This window comes from Physeter macrocephalus, chromosome 14, assembly GCF_002837175.3.
Source record: "Physeter macrocephalus isolate SW-GA chromosome 14, ASM283717v5, whole genome shotgun sequence".
Taxonomy (NCBI): domain Eukaryota; kingdom Metazoa; phylum Chordata; class Mammalia; order Artiodactyla; family Physeteridae; genus Physeter; species Physeter macrocephalus.
The window spans coordinates 4,721,271-4,740,115 of record NC_041227.1 but is presented as its reverse complement, the minus strand read 5'-3'; the positions used below and the strand labels follow the sequence as shown (position 1 = coordinate 4,740,115).

The window sequence follows — 18,845 nt, the reverse complement described above, 5'->3', positions numbered from 1 at the left end:
CAGGCTCAGCGGCCACGGCTCACGGGCCCAGCCGCTCCGCGGCACGTGGGATCCTCCCGGTCCGGGGCACGAACCCGCGTCCCCTGCATCGGCCGGCGGACTCTCAACCACTGCGCCACCAGGGAAGCCCCTAGAGACATTTTTGATTGTCACATCATGGGGAGGGGGCTGCTACTGACACCTAGAGGGTAGAGGCCATTCGAGATTGAGATGGCCATCGGATGACCCTTTGGACCTTTCCCTTCTGCATTTTATTGGTCACTTAATTCCCTCCCGCTGTCATGGGACCTCTTTTCCAAGTCTATCTCGGCCTGAAGAATCGGTCAGAAAAGGAGAAAAGGTTTTCTTTTGTGCAGGTGGACAGTTTCCACCGCCAGTGACGGCCAGGCCGGGGGCTATGGGTCCTCTTCTTATAGGATGTTGACTGCCTTTGGATGTTCCTTGAGCGCGTCTTCTCCCTCTGGACGGGGGTGGCTGACTTTCCTTTCCCCCGTGATTGTAGTACCTGCCTGTAGCACATGCTGGAATTAGCACACATAACTGTATGGATCCTTTCGCTTCCACAGTCAGATTATCGCCAGAGGGCTGCCTGATATCTTCCGGGACTTCAGTAACAATGAAGAAGACTTCGTAACGGTAATGGAGGTCGTGGTCAGATTGTCAGAAGATGCAGGTTTGTACAAGGATTGTATACTTTTATTTTTAAGTTGTACATTTCCAAGAAATTGTCTATGAGCTTTGATAGCTGATTAAAATAAAACCTGTTTGTTAATCGGTAAACGTTAAGCAGCGTCTGCCCATGAATGGATTTTGTCAGTGAAGAATGGGCATCTTATTTGGCATCAAATTATCCTTATTTGTAGAAAATTAGAGTGACTAAGGATTATGAATGCTGTTTGCCCTGGCAGTTAGGCCTTTTGTATTTTGTGAGTTTTGCCAGACTGTTGGTTGCTAAGAAATACCAAATCAAAAGAAGTCCTTTGGATTAGAACAATCCCAGTCATTAGTTTCCCCACGTGTGATCTTTGTAGGCTAATCTTGATTTTTCTTTCTCTTTATACCTCTCCATGATTGCTGTCTTGGAAGAAAAGCACACTGCCTTATGGTAGACACCAAGACATTGTCCATCCCCCCACCCCCTGCTACACACACACAGACACACACAGACACACACACACACGCACACACAGAGTCAAGATAAGGAACCTGAGTGTTGAGTGGGGTTGCCAGTACTGACGGCTGCTCTGCACCCCCTACCCACCCTGCATTTATGATCCTGGTGAACAGCTTCAGAAAGTGTCCAAAATCTCAGGCTTGCTTTAGATTTTGATCATTTTAACCGAAAATAGAAAAATAAGCCCCTCCATATAGCTCTCATATTAGTTTAAAATATTCATATGAGCGTGACACAACGCTTTTAAAAAGGCCCAAGTGGATGTTTTGAGTCTTAAATGGATTCTCTTTGTAAATGAGTCACCATTTACAGTGCTGAAGCAATTATATATTTGTGTTAAATTTAATGTGGTATATTGCAGCTAGAGCCTCTCTTTTGTTTAATGCTTTGCCTTAGAAATAATTGGGGTGCGTGGATTGTGGGGGAGTGCATTTATGAAAGAATTATTTGTAAGGTATACATTCTGGCTGGAATTTAAAGAAGCACAACCCGTAGGTCTCGCATGTATGCCATTAGTTGTAATGGGTTTTGGACGCTGGCCCGGCATGCAGACCTCTTGCTCCCTCCTTGATTTATATATGGCTTGTTATAATAGAGTTGTCACTCTCTCTTCTTTTTATGTTTTTGTATTGCCATATGGCTTGTCAGCTTTTTAAGCTTGTCTGTAGCATAAATACTCTAAATGGGAAATGATTTTTAACCTGCATTTGTCTAATTTCCTTGATGAAGTATTTTAGTAAGAAAAGCTGGAAACTATCAATGTACACTATACAAGATGCTTGGCTTATTCTCATATAAGTCTTTGTCTCATTTTCTTATCGCTGCAGAGCCCACAGTGCGGGCTGAGCTGCTGCAACAAGTTCCTCCTATTGCCATTTTTCTGCAAGAAAACAGATCCGATTTTCCAGTGGTGCTCCCTGAACATCTCATACCCATCGTGGTGCGGTGCCTCACAGATCCAAACAACCAGGCGTGAAACGTTATAACCTTAAGGTCTTTGTAGCGAATTCTCTTTCGTCTTATTTTAGCTGATATTCATAATTCAGAAAACAGCTGCTTAGAGTTAAGTGACTCAAGAACAAAAGGTCTCTTTGTGCCCAGTTTCTTTAATCACATAGGAAGGTAGATGGCACGCATTCTTATTATCATATTTCTTTTTTTTTTCACTTTTTATTATGTAAATTTTCAAGCACACCTAGCCGTGGCGAGAGTATTAAAATGGATGCCCATGTACTCTCCACCCAGCTCCAACTATCATTAACATTTGACCAGTCGTTTTTCATTTATCTTACCCAGATAAATCCAACCCAGATAAAAGCATTTCCCAGACATTTCAACTGTAAACGCTTTAGTGTTGCTCCCTAAGAAATACAGACACTTAAAAAAACCCCATAACGACAGTACCATTATCACAAGTATAAAAACTATCAGTAGGTCCTTAATATCATCTAACATCTAGTGACTGTTCAAATTTTCCCAGTTTTGTCATAGATCTGCTTTTTGCAGACAGTCTGTTCAAATCAGAATACGCACAAGGTCTACACATTGCATTCGATTGATGTGTCTTTTAAATCCCCTTTAATTTGTATCAGTTCCTCCTCCTCGGCTATGTATTTGTTGAGGAAACTAGGTCAGTAGTCCTATAGGATTTCCCACATTTGGGATCCGGCTGATTGCATTTCCAGTGTTGTTTGGGATGTTCCTCTGTTCCCAGCATTTCCTCCAGACTGGTGAAGTCTTGAGGCTCAGTCAGACTCAGATTTTTGCATCGTATAGTGAGAACGCTTTTTAGGTGTTGCTGTGTTTTCCTGCTGCATCAGATCAGGAAGCACAAAAGCAGTGTGGTCACTGGATTAGGTTTTGTCGGCCTTATCTGTTTATGACAGAGTTCCTCATCGATCTATGATCAGCCTTTGCTGATCATCACCTAGGTCTGTGATTTTGTTAGAGGTTGCAAAATTGTGATGCTCTAATTCCGTCATTCCTTTTTTTGTTGATGTGTAGTTTTTGTTGATGTATAGTTGATTTACAATGTTGTATTAGTTTCAGGTATACAGCAAAGTGATTCAGTTATACATACATACATACATACGTATGTATGTATATTCTTTTTCAGATTCTTTTTTCTTATCGGTTATTACAAAATGCTGAGTGTGTTTCCCTGTGCTATACAGTAGGTCCCTGTTGGTTCTTTTTTATATATAGTAGTGTGTATCTGTTATCAACATCATTCCTCCTTCTTCTTTTTTTAAAATACATTTATTTATTTATTTATTTTTGGCTGCGTTGGGTCCTCGTTGCTGCGCGCAGGCTTTCCCTAGTTGCAGTGAGCGGGGGGCTACTCTGTTGTGATGCGCGGCCTTCTCATTGCGGTGGCTTCTTTTGTTGCGGAGCACGGGCTCTAAGCATGTGGGCTTCAATAGTTGTGGCATGCGGGCTTAGTAGTTGTGGCTCACGGGCTCTGAGTGCAGGCTCAGTAGTTGTGGGCTTAGTTGCCCCAGAGCACGTGGGATCTTCCCAGACCAGGGCTCAAACCTGCGTCCCCTGCATTGGCAGGCGGATTCTTAACCACTGCGCCACTAGGGAATCCCTCATCATTTCTTCTTAATTTAATAGCTGGCATTCTTCCATAAAGAACTTCCCCCTCAGCTATTTGGTAACTCTGAAAAACTGTCTATGGGAGACAGGTAAGATGATTTACTTTTCCCCTTTATTTACCAGTTTCTAGAATAATCAGTTGGTATCCTGATAATCTCCAAGGTTACCAATTAGGTTTTAAAATTTTATTTTGAGTATTATTATGAACTCCTGAATTTTAAATATTAGATATGTTTTAAGCCACTGTAGTTTTTATTCTTTTTAATAATCAAATTGTCCTAGTTTTGACCAGAGGTAACCCTTCGAGTTGGCTCCTGAATTTTCTTAATGTGATCCGGTAGACTTTGCTAGCTCACTTTACCTGGAATCAGCTATTTCTCCAAGGAGTCCTGGTTCCTTTATGAGGGAAATAATAATAAGAAACCAGAATGTGGGTACCAGGGATGCTCATTGCTACAAGAGTGGTCATGGATTCTAGTGACAGAGCAATTTATTTTCTTAAAAAAATAAAAATTCCTCATGAGTTTATATTGATATTTCCAACTCAAATTTGGGATGATAGGGCTTCCCTGGTGGCACGGTGGTTGAGAATCCGCCTGCTGAGGCAGGGGACACGGGTTCGTGCCCCGGTCCGCGAAGATCCCACGCGCCGCGGAGCGGCTGGGCCCGTGAGCCATGGCCGCTGAGCCTGTGCGTCCGGAGCCGGTGCTCCGCAACGGGAGAGGCCACAACAGTGAGAGGCCCGCGTACCACACACACACACACACACACACACCCCCACACCCACACCCACACAATTTAGGATTATAGGGCTTTTACTTACTTGATTTTTATATTTGTATCTTTTTATTTGTTTTTTACACAGTGTAAATCTTCCTTCTTCATGGTATTAATGTGTGTGTGTGTGATGTGTATGTGTGTGTATCTAAAATAAAAATACCAGTATTATTACTAACAACATGGTAGGATTACTGAATATAGTTTAAGATTTCTTTGCAGTTCTTTTTGCTTTTAGGCTATCTCCCAGTAGAGATGCACAGTCATATGAATACTACTGTATTTTAAAGTCACTTGCATTAACCCTTCTTTTTGTGGTTAAGCTGCCATCTTGATACACAGTTAGGCTCATTTGTTTTCATTTATTTTTCATTTTTAAGAATTGCTTTAGCTTTTACATTTTGATCTCATTTAGACTTGTAATTATTTAAAATGTTTTTACATGATTCTAAAGTCAAAACTGTAAAAGAAAGTACATTTAGAGAAATCTGATATCTACTCCTGTCTCCCTCCCCATTCGCTCTCTCCCCTATGGATGGCCATTTTTATTAGCTTTTGGTTTGTTCTTGCCTTTAAAAAATACACACGCACAGTTAACTCTAAGCAAATACACGTATGTCCTTGTATCCTGTACCGCCTTGTTCCGTTCTCAGATGTGAGGTGGCATACTGTCCCTGGTGCTCTGTCCCTTGCTTTTCCCGTTGTCTTGGTGTCCCGGAGATTAGCCCGCGACAGGCGAGGGAAGGCATCCTCGTTACTTTTCCCAGCATCAGAGCACTCCACTGTACTTTATCCGTAGACCTTAGGTCATGTCTGCCCTTTGTCACGTTAAAATTGTTGCAACAAATAACCTTGTGTCATTTCTGTTTCTGTCAGTTGATTCTGGGGATGGATTTCCACTAATTTTTTTATGATATGCCAAGTTTTTGTTATTGTCATTGCCAAGAAAGTCTACAGTTTTGACTTGTATTTTTCCCTTGGTCCAAGCATTCTTAAAAGAACAAATACTCACTTTTGACTATCAGACAGTGTGATGGGATTACGGATGGTTTTAAATAAGGAAAGAAGTCATCCTGCCTCCACGGTCCTGTCATCAGTGTTTTGATTATTTTCCCATTTTCTTCTCCGGGTGCTTACCTGTTTTCCTACGTAGGTCTAAGCATAATGCGATGCAGTTTCCTCCATCCATTCATTTGTTCAGACAGCTTCTGAGTGCCCGTTATGGGCTGAGCGTGGCACTTCGTGCTGGGGATGAAGAGATGACTGGGACGGATTTTCTACCCTAGGAGGCTCGTCCGCGTGTCACGGACGTTGTGCCTCTTCATAATCTTCATGTTTTTAGTTTTTTTGAATATGCTTAGTTTCCTTTCAGCTTTTTTGTCCCGTAGATGCAGTGAGCTTCACGAAAGGTGCAGTTTTATTTTTCTGTCGGCTTTCCTTTTTCCTTTGGATACATTCTTAAAAATGAAGTTACGCTGGGTTGGGGGACTTGACATGTCCTTGGCCTCTGTCCTGTATCACTGTCTTACATTCGATTCCAGAGGAGGGAGGCAGGAGCCGTGGTTTTGGTCCCAGGCTTTCGCGTGGTTCCTGACACTCAGCCTGTGTTTCCTGAGGAGTCGTGTCCGTGGCCGAGAGCCGGCTCTCCCCGCCGTTGGCCTGTGCTGTTCACGCACCTCCACTGCCCCCCTCCGCTCTGCTGTACCTCGGTCGCTCCTTTCCTGGGGTCTCCAGAGCTGCCCCCTCTGAAGTCCTGAAGATGTCGTCCACTCTCTCACCATTGACTTCCCACCAGCCTGGAGACCTCTGGCTCCCCGACCCCCTCTGTGCCCTGCTGTTACTTGCTGTTCTTCCTCGGCTGCTCCCTCTCTCATCCTGCCCTTTTGGCCGTCTCCACCATCACGCTCCATTTCTTTCCCTTGGACCGCGCTTCCGCCCTCCCGGCCCTGCCCGCCTGCCCGCCCCCAGCCCACCGGCCCCCTTCATCCTGGGTTCCCATCTCGGTAGGGGAGTCACATCGTGCACTGATTGGGGCCATTGCAAATCTATGGGTTCCAGTCGCCGCTGGACTTGCAGTGCTGCCTGGCAATCCTTTTACTTGTCCCTCATCAGCTGCTTTTCACATTATCCTCGGCAGCTCTTTTAGACCTTTGCCACTTTCATCCAGCCTCTTTACCTCGCCCTGCCTTGCGCCTAGCCGGTGACCTTGCGTTTTACTTCCCAGAGAAAATAGAGGCCTTCAATCTCCATCCCCTCTCTCAGTGAATGGAGCCACCATCCTCTTTATTCAGTTCCCCAGAGCCTGGGAACCAACCAAATCCTCCCTTCTCTCATCTCCTACAGCTAGTTAGACCCAAGTCTCCTTTGTTTCTGTAACAGACACATAACCTCTTGAGACACCCCCTCTGCCCTTCCTGTCGTCTTTAAACACAGAGATATGATGAAGTCACGTCTTTCTGAACAGTCTTCAGACTCTTAACGCCCTCAGGCACAGCCCGGCCTCCTCCACGGGCCTCCCGTCCCCATCCCGCCGTGGACACCGCAGGCATCCGCCCAGGCCCTTCCTTCCACTCCTGCTGGTCTCCCTGCTCCTTCCAAATGCCTCTCTACTCCCGTCGGTCCCCACCTCCCTCTGGCAGATGCCGACCCTTCACATATCCACTGTGTGCACTGCTCGGCATGCCCGAAGGTCCCCGATGAGTTAGGATTCGTAATTCGGCAGAGACGAAGATTTCGCCGCTTGAGGCGGTGGGTGTGCCAGGCCCCATCCAGCACCTGCATTTCGGGGCAGGCTGTCTTTCTCTGTTCCTCATCAGGTACTTTTCATGACCGTTGACCATGCAGTGACCCCTGTGAGGTATAAGATTCACAAAATCGGGCACGATAGCGGTGCGATCACCACGACTGCCTCGACCGCTAACAGCTAGGGTTTCTTGAGCCCCCACTGCGTGACGTTCCTTGCCCTTGTTTCCTCCTCCTAACCAGCTCGGGAAGAATGGGCGTGCTGGCGAGTCCGTCCTTGTTTTAGGGGTGCGGAGAGGTGTGGTCGCGTGTGTTGGGAGCCCGGGCGCACGAGGCTCAGCTGGTGTATGTTTGGGGTCTGCCCAGGTCTACTGGACATTGTAACCAATAGTTTCTCTCCCATTCTAGACTCTGAGCCCCTGACACTAGGACCTGGGTCTTCTGTATTGATCTCTGTGACCTAGCAAAGGGTCTGGTGGCTGGTCGGTATTTGGAACTGCACTGGCTGTGAACGCTCCCTTTGGTAACGTAGCTGTCCTGGGCTCCTTGCCTTCTGTCTCAGGGGGACGGCCGTCCGACCTCCTTCTCCAGTCTGATGTCTTCCTTCCCCTCTTTGGTCCCATCTCTTGCTCATAGCTCGCTTATCTTCCGGTCTCTCTCTTTTCTCTTTCAGTTATAATCATGCCTAGGTCTCCCTCATCTTTGTGTCCCCTGGCCTTGACCCTGAGCGCACCATCACTCCTTTTCCAAGTGTCTGCACTGTGGCCTTGACCCTCTGTGGGCTCCCGTTCAGGGGTCAGCTCGCTGTACTGCAGCTGGTGGTCCCGAAGCCAGTGAGAGGTATCTTGCCATGGACTCAACTAATCTCATTGTGAAATCTGATGTTTTGGTTTTTTTCAAAAATAGTTTTAATTTTTAAAATTTCATAAAATATTTTAATCACATGGGAGGATTATGTCATAAACACCCATATCCCTAACCGCTCATATCTGAGAAATGTTAACATTTTGCAATTTTGCTTCAAACCTTTTTATTTTTATTTAGAGGTTGCAGATATGGTGAAAACTGCACTGGGCCCCTCCTCCATCCCATTCTCCCTTCTCCCTTTTCTGTAGGAACCTGCCACCCTGGCTTGGTGTGTCCCTTCCATGCCGGGTTTTATAGTCACACCGCCAGTGTAAGTGGCCCTGAATAAGAGAGTGTCTTGTTTCGGGTGCTTTACAACCTTACATAAATGCCATCAGGCTGTACTTTCCCTTCTGCCACCTGCTTTTATTCCCCCCGTTTTTAAGATCTATCCCCGTTGATCCAGAGAGCTCTTGGTCACTCATTTGAACTGTTTTATGGTGTTGCATTTCTATGTTTTTCACCATTTATTTGTCCAGTGACTTCCTTTTTCCTTTGTTTGATCCTTTTGCCCCATTTGCCTCTGTTAACTACTTCTGCGGTTTTGAAGAAACCTTTCTTGGATGCCCACTCAGCAATTAATGTTGCGCCATCCCGATATGCCCCAGACACTGTCCTTTACGTATATGAGGTCGTTTCATCCCCAGAGCCACCTGTGAGATAGGTGCTATCCCTGCCCACTTCTACGGGGGAAGAGACTGAGGCCCGAAGAGGCTGACCCCCTGCCCAGGAGGCCCCGCTGCTCATCATCGCACAGCGCAGGCCAGGCACGGCACCCGCACCACTGCAGCGTCACCTGTTGGGCTCGGAAGTGTCCCCCCCGCCTTTCCCTCCCTGCCTGCGTCTTCCCCAGTCTCCATCACCAGCCCTGTTCCTTGCCCGCCCTTGAGGCTGTTGTCTGGTCTTTTTCTCTCATGGTGCCGGGTCTCATCCGCTCCCCTGGGCCCGGGGAGGTCCCTGTGCGTGCGGACACCAGGATGCCGCGTCTCAGCCAGGCCTCCGGAGCTGGTGCGTCGCTGACCTCCTCCGCCAAAGCCCAGTGGCTGGCTCTCCCTAGAGATCTACTGCATCAGACCCGCAGAGTTCAGCTCCTCCAGCGCCCAAACCTGTTCTCTTCAGTCTTATTTTCTCTGTTTTATTTATGGGTGCCCGGAGGCAAAGATCCCGAGTCATCTTTGATTTTCTGTGACCACATGCGTGCAGGGACCCTCTCTCCTCTCTGTCCCCTGCCCCCAAGCCCATGCCTGGTCACAGCCGGAAGCGTCGCTGTGCGGGAGCCCCTTGCCTGCTCTCAGCATTTAGGACCCTTCGAGGTTTCTAAACTGTCACCCTCACTGAGGCCAAGACGATCTTGTCACTCCTCTGCTTTTCCACCCTGGGGCTCCCACGGTGCCGGAGTAGCTGCCAGAAGTCTTAGTGGGACCTGGAAGCCTTTCCCACTCCAACCTCGCTGGCCCTTCAGGCTCGCACTCCGCCGTCCACCCGCCACCCCCACGCTGTCACCCGGGACTTCTCCCCAGAGTTCATCTCTCTGCTCATGAGCACGCTGTCCTCTCCCCTTTTCCTGCTTGCGGTGTTAGTCTCCTGGGGCTGCCAGAACAAAGTACCACAAACTGGGTGGCTTAGAACAACAACACCTGTTCAGAAACTTTTCTGCTGGCAGGCCTCCGGGGTTCCAGTCTCCCAGGCTCGCCTCTTTATGACCAGTTCCTGTCTAATCACCTGCGACTCTGCCTGCACGTTTCTGGGTCCCGTTGCTGTTCCCCTGCCTCCCCATCACTGCGATGAGCTGCCAGTCTCATTACTTGCTCTACAAACTGGAATTGCCCGTGCTTTCGCTTCCCCAAAATGTTCTCTCTCTAGCCTCTTAGGAGCCCTCGAGCTCCGGCGGTCGCTCACCCGGTGAGGAGCAGGCAGCTCCCCAGCTTTCCGTCTCTGGCCCCAGGAGCCTCTGTGCGTGTGTCCCGCCTCGTAGGGCAGGTCCTCCCGCCAGGGCTTTCGAGTGTCGGGAGGACAGCGCCACGTTTTCCCACCCCCTGCCTGCGTGGTACCCACTCTCCAAGTTCACTCTGCAGTGGGAAGACAGACAGCAACGTGTCATCATACAGGAAAAAATGCGTGTGTGTGTGTGTGTGTGTGTGTGTGTGTGTGTGTGTGTGTGTAGAAATCTGGGGTAGGCGTTGTGAAGGGAAAGTGCAAGGCTGCTTACGCTGTCAGAGTGTCGATGGGGAACCCGACCCGAGTGGGGAACGGGGTGTGTGGATCATACAGGAAAAAATGCGTGTGTGTGTGTGTGTGTGTGTGTGTGTGTGTGTGTGTGTGTGTGTAGAAATCTGGGGTAGGCGTTGTGAAGGCAAAGTGCAAGCCTGCTTACGCTGTCAGAGTGTCGATGGGGAACCCGACCCGAGTGGGGAACGGGGTGTGTGGCCTGAGCGCAGAGGAACAGTCGGTGCCGTGGGCGGCCTCATCTAAGGCCTGGGAGAGGAAGTGGCCGAAGGGCCAGCAGATCCGCTTGGTGGGGCGGGCGGGGGCCGGGGAAGGAGGCAGAGGCCGGCCCGGCACTCACCGTAGGGAGTTTGGTCTTTGATCCTGAAAGCACTTTGGCTCATTCTGTGTTTCACCTTTTGCCTCTTCCAGGTTAGAAAATCAAGTCAGGAGGTGCTCTTGATTCTTCTGGAACAAGATCTAATTTTCCAGCACGATATTGAAAGCAAAGTGTGTCCCATCTGGCTGGCGCTCTCTGCCCCGACAGTGATGGTGAGTACAAAGCAGAGGCCGTGAGTGTAAGTCCACTGGGGATGGACAGCCCCGAGCCTGGCAGACCGTCCCATAGCTTGACGCGTGCGGGACTTGAAGCGTCACGTGCGTTCAGTGCTGGTCAGCACTGTCCCCGTGAGCAAGGCAGCTGGTGGTGGGGCCTCCGTCAGAGGAAGTGCTCAGTTCAGATCCAAGCGTGTCCTGGAAGCGATTTTCCTCATATCCAGTTGTTTCAGGAAGGCAAAGCTTGGGAAATCAGAGTGATTCGGGCAGAGGTGAGGCAGCTGGCATGGACTTCTGCTGGGCAAGATGCTGAGATTTATTAGGTAAAGCCTTGAGCCAGCTTGGGTCCTGGACCCTGTTTCCCAAAGTAAGGAACCGAGTGTGGTATGGGAGGTGCTTTTAGGTGGTACTTGGACAATTAAAAAAAAAAAAAAAAAAATCGAATGGACATGTGTGTCTGTTTTATAAATTAAGATGAGACTAAACTAGGTATGTCAGCACATAAGAGAGAGTCTGTCTGAAGAATGTGGCCATCACGTTTACAGCAGTTTGGGAAATGCTGTGTTCAAGTCTCTGTGCTCTTGTCAGTTGAAGGTATACGATGAAAGGAAGAGTGTAAGTACTGAATGTCTTCTACTTTTAGTAGTTAATTTTGTGGTATCCTTGGGTTTGTAGGATTCTGTACCCATTATGAAGTGATTATGCAAGCAAGGACTTTCTACTTGCTTCTGGAACCCTTGTTCACAAGCTAGCTGTTGACGAGCCAGTGCTGGCCTGCACGTGCCGCCCTTAGACTAAGACCCAGCTTGTCCTCGGGCTTCTCCTTCATGGGTCAGGGGAAGGTCATCCAAGGCCACCTTGTGTTCCACAGCTGCTGCTCCCTCCCCAGGGACCGAGGCAGGGGTTGCTGCACCGCCCGGCCCTTGGTGTTGGCATCACAGAACTAAACAGCTCCAGGAATGTTCCAGTGTTTTCGGAAAATACGTAAGGATTTACAAAATCTTAGGCCTTAATTGTGAGTACAATAAGACATAGTTGTTTTCTCGGTTGAGAAAGAATGATGTTCGAAAAAGGAGTTCTTTTTCAAAGTGGAAACATTATACACCATGGAGCTAAAAATTTGTAATACAGCATCAGAACATTTGGTCATTATTCTTCATTTATGTAAAAGTTGTCCTCAGCTATGAGTTAAAGGTCTGGCTTTTTTAACTAATTTAATTTTTTGCATATTCCATATGTTTATAAGATGAATCAGGCTGAAGAAGAATTGATTATTAAAATTCAAATTCTCCAGGGTTCGTTGATAAACTTCAAGTTTCCCTGTAAGAAATTAAATTCATTTTGCAGAATGAACCTGGATAATATCATTTAGTTGGGATATTTGGCAGTTGAGCGGTAAACTTTGCCAACTAGATCTTCTTTCTCATTTGAAAGTTAGTTAGGCTAGTTTCCAAAGCTACAACTGACAACCAAATATCTTATCCCTAAAGACTGCCAAATACCATGACAAATAATTTTAAAGGCATTTTTGCATGATTTTTATTTTGTTTTGTTTCCAGCCACTCCATTCTTGTCAGCAATATTCTTCTTTTCTTTTGGTGAAAATATTTGGAAAATATAACAAGTCTTCAAAAAGCTCTCTTCACATTTCACTTGCAGAACAAATTAGTTCACCTAAATTGTACTTTTTATTCAAAGTGGGTTGCCGATTTCATTACCTGAAATGTGCATTTAAATGGGGCTGCAAAGAGCAGAAGTGGTCTTGAACCCTCCCCAGGTAGGGGCACGTCTGCGTCTCAGGGCACTTCTGGAAGATTGCCACTTCTCCTCCCTTAGGGCCCCAAGGGAAGCAGGATTTGGGGCTCCTTGCCTGGCCCGTGTGTGCTTGGGTCGGACCCAGAAGCTGTTCTGTCTTCCCTTATTTCCTGGAGGTCAAGGAGCCTTGGAGGGGGTCTCACTCCTTGGGCCCCCGGAGTCCTGGAGTACAGAGGGTGCTGTTCTCTTTTCAGCGAGGAAATGACAGTACGATAGGGAGTGGATTTCATTCTTGAAGGGACAGAGGCCGCGCCACGTGTGGGGTTGTCAGAGCTTCCCCAGGAGGACGGCGCTCTCCCTTAGCTGGTCTGAGTGACACCCCAATCACTGTGGCTACCAACATGTATGTGTGAGGAGGTGACAGGTGAGAAAAGAAGCAAATTGCACTGCTCCGATGCCCTTGTATTTTGGGCTTTCTTTGCGGCCACATGGTGTGAATGTTGCTACGTCCGTATGTCCATAAGCACACGCTCTCGGAACAGTGCCGTTTTGAAGGAGTTGCTTCTTGCTCCGAGGAAACAGCGTGCCTCTATAGACAAAATGTGCATCTATTCATTAGCCTTTGCATTCCCTTTGGAAGTTAACAATCAGTCGAATCTGATGCCAGCAACCCTAGTGTATACACGATTGAGAGAATCGGAGCTAGCCAACTGGCCATGTCCTGGGCATTTTAAAGTTGAGTTATGCAGTGCAGGTTATGTGTATTATGTGTTGGTTTCTTATGTCCTGGTTTCTCAGATAAACGCGGTTTGTTCTGTGAAGTCTGTCTAATATGCCAGGTGATGTTAGCGACTCTCTCCTTCACGCATCCCGGAGGCTTGGTTCATATCTGTCTTCTGTCATTTAGCAATCGAACTGCGAACTGCATTTGTTTGTTTATTTCTCCTTCAAAATAGTGCGCTTTTTAAACAACAGGTGTCTTTCTGCCCTCGGCACCCAGCACAGTGCCAGGCCCAGAGTCAGTACTAAATAAATGTTAGTTGTTGAATGAATGAATTGGTAAAACCTGGAAGCGCTGTATCCTGTAATTATATCTAGACAGCATAAACAGGCCACCGGAGACCAATTATAATTCCTCTCGCTTGCAGGAAGGCCATTAGCATTCTGAGATTATAACTAATTGTCAGAAGCCTATTTTTCTCTCACAACACGTTTTCACATTAAGGCTTCCTCATTTTTTGTTGGCATTCCTAGTTTTGAGCTCATTTTTATTTGTGCATTTATTTAAAAAGAATGTTGTGGTTGTGTGCTATAAAGAATAGTTGGCTCCCGGCAACCGAGTGAAGATCGTCATTGCATACAAGTGGTTCCCAGGGCCACGGGAATGTCATTTCTTGTCGCTTGGAGTGCTGACTTTTTAACGATTCTGGATTTGTTGCACACGGGTAGTAATAAGGTCTTGTGAGCATGGCAGATGGAGAGGGTGGATGGAGATGCCGGGCCCTCTTTAGTAGCCCGTCACCCTGGATACGAAGCCTCGTGGCTCATTTATGTGACTGTCACTCTATGCAGTTCTGCCGAGCATCAGATCAGAAATATGTCTTCTAAATTCGGAAGACACAGCCTTTCCTTCATTTGTGTTGTGGGGATAGTTTCCTCTTCCCCCACCCCAGTTGGTTCTCTTTTCCCTCTTGTTTGCTATGTGCAGATTCCAAGTAGAATAGTGGGTGAACTGCTGACCAGGAGCTTGCTCTGCTGGTTTAAAAAAAAAAAAAAAAAAAAAAAAGGCAGTGCCGTGCAGTGGGCAGAGCAGACATGAGGGATGGGAAGTCCTTCCTTCTTTCCTTTCTTCTTCCCTTTTTCTTTCTTTTGGAGCGGGGGATGGGAGAGTTCTTTAAACATTTTCTGAGGTAATTTTTCATTCTGTCTTAATTTCAAACTTGTAGAAAAGTTGCAGGAGTGAACTCCTGTACACACTTTATCCCACTTCTCCAGCGGTTTATACTTACGTCTGTTTGTTTAATCACATCCTCTCTCTTTACGCATCTGCGCACACACACAGATATATACATACACATATGTGTGTATATTTTTCTGGGCCATTTGAGAGTAAATTGGAGACATTGTGCCCCTTTACTCCTAAATACTTCAGTACATATTTCCTTTTTAAAAACAAGGAAATTCTCTCCTAAACACCCATAGTATACTGATCAAAATCAGGAATTTTAACCCTGATACAATACTAATACCTCATCCACGGTTCATGTTCAAATATTGTCATTTGTCCAGGATCACACATTGCACTGAATTGTCGCATCTCCTCTGTCTCCTTGAACCTGGGGCAGATCTTGAGTTTTTCTCTGAATTTTGTTAACATTAACGTGTTGGAAGAGGACAGGCCAGTGCTTTGGTGGAACGTCTCCCAATTTAGGTTTGTCCTATGTTTCCTCATGACTAGATTCAGGCTCTGCATTTCTGGCGGGATGCCCTGGAAGGAATGTTGCGTCCTTATGTGTCACGTTAGGAGGCCCAGGACTTCAGTTCGTCCTGATATTGATGATGTTAACTCTGGTGACTTAGACAGAGGTGGTGTCTGCCAAGTTGCTCTGCACCGCTTTTCCCCTCTGGACATAATAAGGGGAGTTACTTGGCAGCTACACAAGTTTGCTGTTCATCAAACTTTCACCCACTGGTATTAGCGTCCACTGATGATTCCAGCTGTCATTCTACTGTGAAGAGCGTTCCCTTCTCCATTATTTGCTGACATTTTGTTGAGATTTTCACATCTATATTCAAGTGGACTATTGTAAGCAATTTTCTTTTCCTGTTATGTTTTTGTCAGCTTTTAGAATCGGGGTTATTCTGGCTTCAAAAAATGAGTTGGGAAGTATTCCCTGCTCTTCTATTTTCTGAAAGGTTTTTTTTTAAGATTGGTGTTATTTTCCCCTTAAATATTTGTTAGAATTCACCAGTAAAACCTCTGGTTCTAGGGTTTTCTTTGTGAGATGGTTTTTGATAACAGATTCAGCACAGATATGGGCTATTCAGACTTGTTATTTCATCTGTGTTATTGGGTAAGTTGTATATTTTGGGGAATTTTTAAATTTCATCTAAGTCGTTAATTTATCAAGTTGTTGGGATAAAGTTGCTTACAATATTCCCTTACCCCTTTAATGCCTGGAAGATCTGTAGTTTTACCCCTTTCATTTATGGTACTGGTAATTTCTACTGTTTATTATTTCCTTCCTTCTACTTACTTGAGTTCAGTTTGCTTGTAGTTTTCCAGTTTCTTAAGGAGGAAGCTTAATATTTTTCAGCCTACCTTCTTGTCTACTTTAAGGGTTTAAAGCTACACATTTAATGTTTATATCTTTGTGATGTATTGACTCTTTTACTAAGAAGTGACTTTCTTTATCACTGGTAGTAATCTGTATCTTGTAGTCCACTGTGATATTACTATAACCACTCCAGCATTCTTATGCTTACAGCCCATCATAGTATATTTGTTTACATCTCTTTACTCAACACCTTATATGTCTTTACATTGAAAATGCTTCTGCTTTCATTAGCATAGAGTTTGGTCTTCCTTTTATAGCCAATCTGATAGTTTCTGCCTTTTAATTGGAGTGTTTATTCCATTTATGTTTAATGTAATTATTGATATATTTGAATTTAATTCTGCCATTTTGTTATTTGTTTTCCATTTGTGTCATTTGTTCTTCTGTTATTTCCTGCCTTTTCTTGGGCTAATTGGATATTTTTGTATACTGCACTTTAATTTCTCTGTTGAGGATTTTCAAAAATGTAGGACCTTGCAACATCATAGTTCCCCTCACCCCCTCCTCCTCTGTGCTGTGGTTGTCATATACATTATGACATGTACATCACATGATGGTCCTGGTAATGTGGTAGTATGATTTTAGATTTGAACAATTCTATCTTTGGGAGAAAGTAAGAAAAGAGAAAAAATGCGTAGCCCTTTATACCCACATTTTTACCATTTTTGGTGCTCTTGCTTCCTTTCCTAGGTCTGAGTTTCCATCTGGTATCACTTCCCTGCAGCCTGAAGAACTTCCTTTAATACTTTTTTAAAATTTGGTTGGCTGCTGATGAAATCTCCCAGTTTTAATCGGAAAATGTCTTTATTTTGCCTTCATTTTTGAATGATAGTTTTACTGGATACAGAATTGAGGTTTGTTTTTGTTTTTCCTTGCAGCACTTTAAAGATATCATCCTGTTGTCTCCTGGGGAAGTCAGCTGTCATTCATATCGTACTCCTGTGTAGAAAATATCCTTTTTTCTCTCTCTGCTCTTGAGATTTTTCTCTTTATCTTTGCAGAGTGAATGCTTATCCTGCTTTGTGTTTATTAAACTCCTTTGATATGTGTACTGATGCCCTTCACTTAATTTGGACAGTTTTTGGCTATTGTTCCTTTAGGTGCTTTTTCTCTCTTTCTCCTTTCAGTCTGGGCCTTATAAAGTTGGGACCCTTGATATTGTCCCAACAGTAGGTCTTTGAGGTTCTGTTTTTTTGTTTGTTTGTTTTGTTTTTTTAAGTAATTTCTGTCTCTGATGTTCAGATTTTAGTGATCTTCATTGATCTGTTTTTAAGTTTGATGACTCTTTTTGTCATCTCCAATCTGCTATTAGCCCTATCCATTAAATTTTTTATTTCAGTTATTGCGGTTTTCAGCTCTAGAGTTTCCATTTTGACCTTTTTAAAAAAATGTTTATTTATTTATGGCTATGTTGGGTCTTAGTTGCGGCACGCGGGATCTTTCATTGTGGCAGGCAGGATCTTTCGTTGTGGTGCGCGGATTCTCTAGTTGTGGCGCACGGGTTCTAGAGCGCATGGGTTCAGCAGTTGCGGCGTGTGGGCTTAGTTGCCCCACGGCACGTGGGACCGTAGTTCCCTGACCAGGGATCGAACCTGCATCCCCTGGAATGGAAGGCGGATTCTTAACCACTGGGCCACCAGGGAAGTCCCCGTTTTGACCTTTTTTTATAGTTTATATATCTCTATGATGTAGAGATTCCATATATGTTCTTTATGCTTGTATTTTCTTCTCATCTTTGAGTATATTTCTAAACGCTCCTTGAAAGTGATTGTCTGGTGGTTGCAACATTTGGATCATCTTGGTGTTGATTTCCGTTGATTGCTTTTTTCTTTATTATGGGTCACTTTTTCCTGTTAATACATAGTTATTTTTAATTGAATACTGGACATTAAAAATGATACACTACAGAGATCTGGATTCTGTTTTATTTCTCTAAAGTGATTTTTTACGTAGCAGGCAGTAATCTCGTCTGATCTCCAGCTCCCAGCTGTCTCCGTTGTGGTGAGCAGCAGCTGACGCCTCTGCTCAGTTTGTTTAGTTTCTGGCTGCTGCTTTTCTGCTGGGTCCCTGGGGTCTCCCCATATATGTGTAGTTTAGCAGCAGCCAGAGATCTCAGCAAAATATAGGCACAGATTTTGGACCTTACTTGCAAATTTCTCCTGTTGCAGTTCATCTTTTAAGGACAGCCTCCGCTCCAGTTTCTGCCTTTTGGTTGCTCTCCAGTACTCTTAAATGATTGTTTTTCTGTGTTTTTTTCAAGATTCTTTAATTGTTATCTGTAAGAGCGTAAGTCTGACCAAGCTACAGTGTTATTACCAGAAGTCTTGATTCTTTTTTATAGTTTCCATTTCTTTGGTGAGATTTCCTATCTGTTCATTTGTTATGACTCTATTTTCCTTTTAGTTCTTGAACATATTTATAATAGCTCTTTAAAGTCCTTTTTTTAAAAAAAAAAGATTTATTTATTTATTTATTTATTTTTAGCTGTGTTGGGTCTTCGTTTCTCTGCGTGGGCTTTCTCTAGTTGCGGTGAGCGGGGGCCACTCTTCATCGTGGTGTGTGGGCCTCTCACTGTCGCGGCCTCTCTTGTTGTAGAGCACAAGCTCCAGACGTGCAGGCTCAGTAGTTGTGGCTCACGGGCCTAGCTGCTCCGCGGCATGTGGGACCCTCCCGGACCGGGGCTCGAACCTATGTCCCCTGTTTTGGCAGGCGGATTCTCAACCACTGCGCCACCAGGGAAGCCCTAAAGTCCTTTTTTTTTTTTTTTTTTTTTTTTTTTGCGGTACGCGGGCCTC

At 45.4% G+C, this 18,845-nt stretch overlaps 1 protein-coding gene across 1 annotated transcript in view; it reads left to right on the top strand.

Annotated features, from left to right (window-relative positions):
* Window positions 1-18,845, top strand: part of LOC102994950 (putative serine/threonine-protein phosphatase 4 regulatory subunit 1-like) — a 74,181-nt gene that overhangs the window by 30,940 nt on the left and 24,396 nt on the right. The window contains 2 exon segments of the mRNA XM_055090767.1: window positions 567-673; window positions 2,002-2,144. Coding sequence (XP_054946742.1) covers window positions 567-673; window positions 2,002-2,144 — 250 coding nt within the window.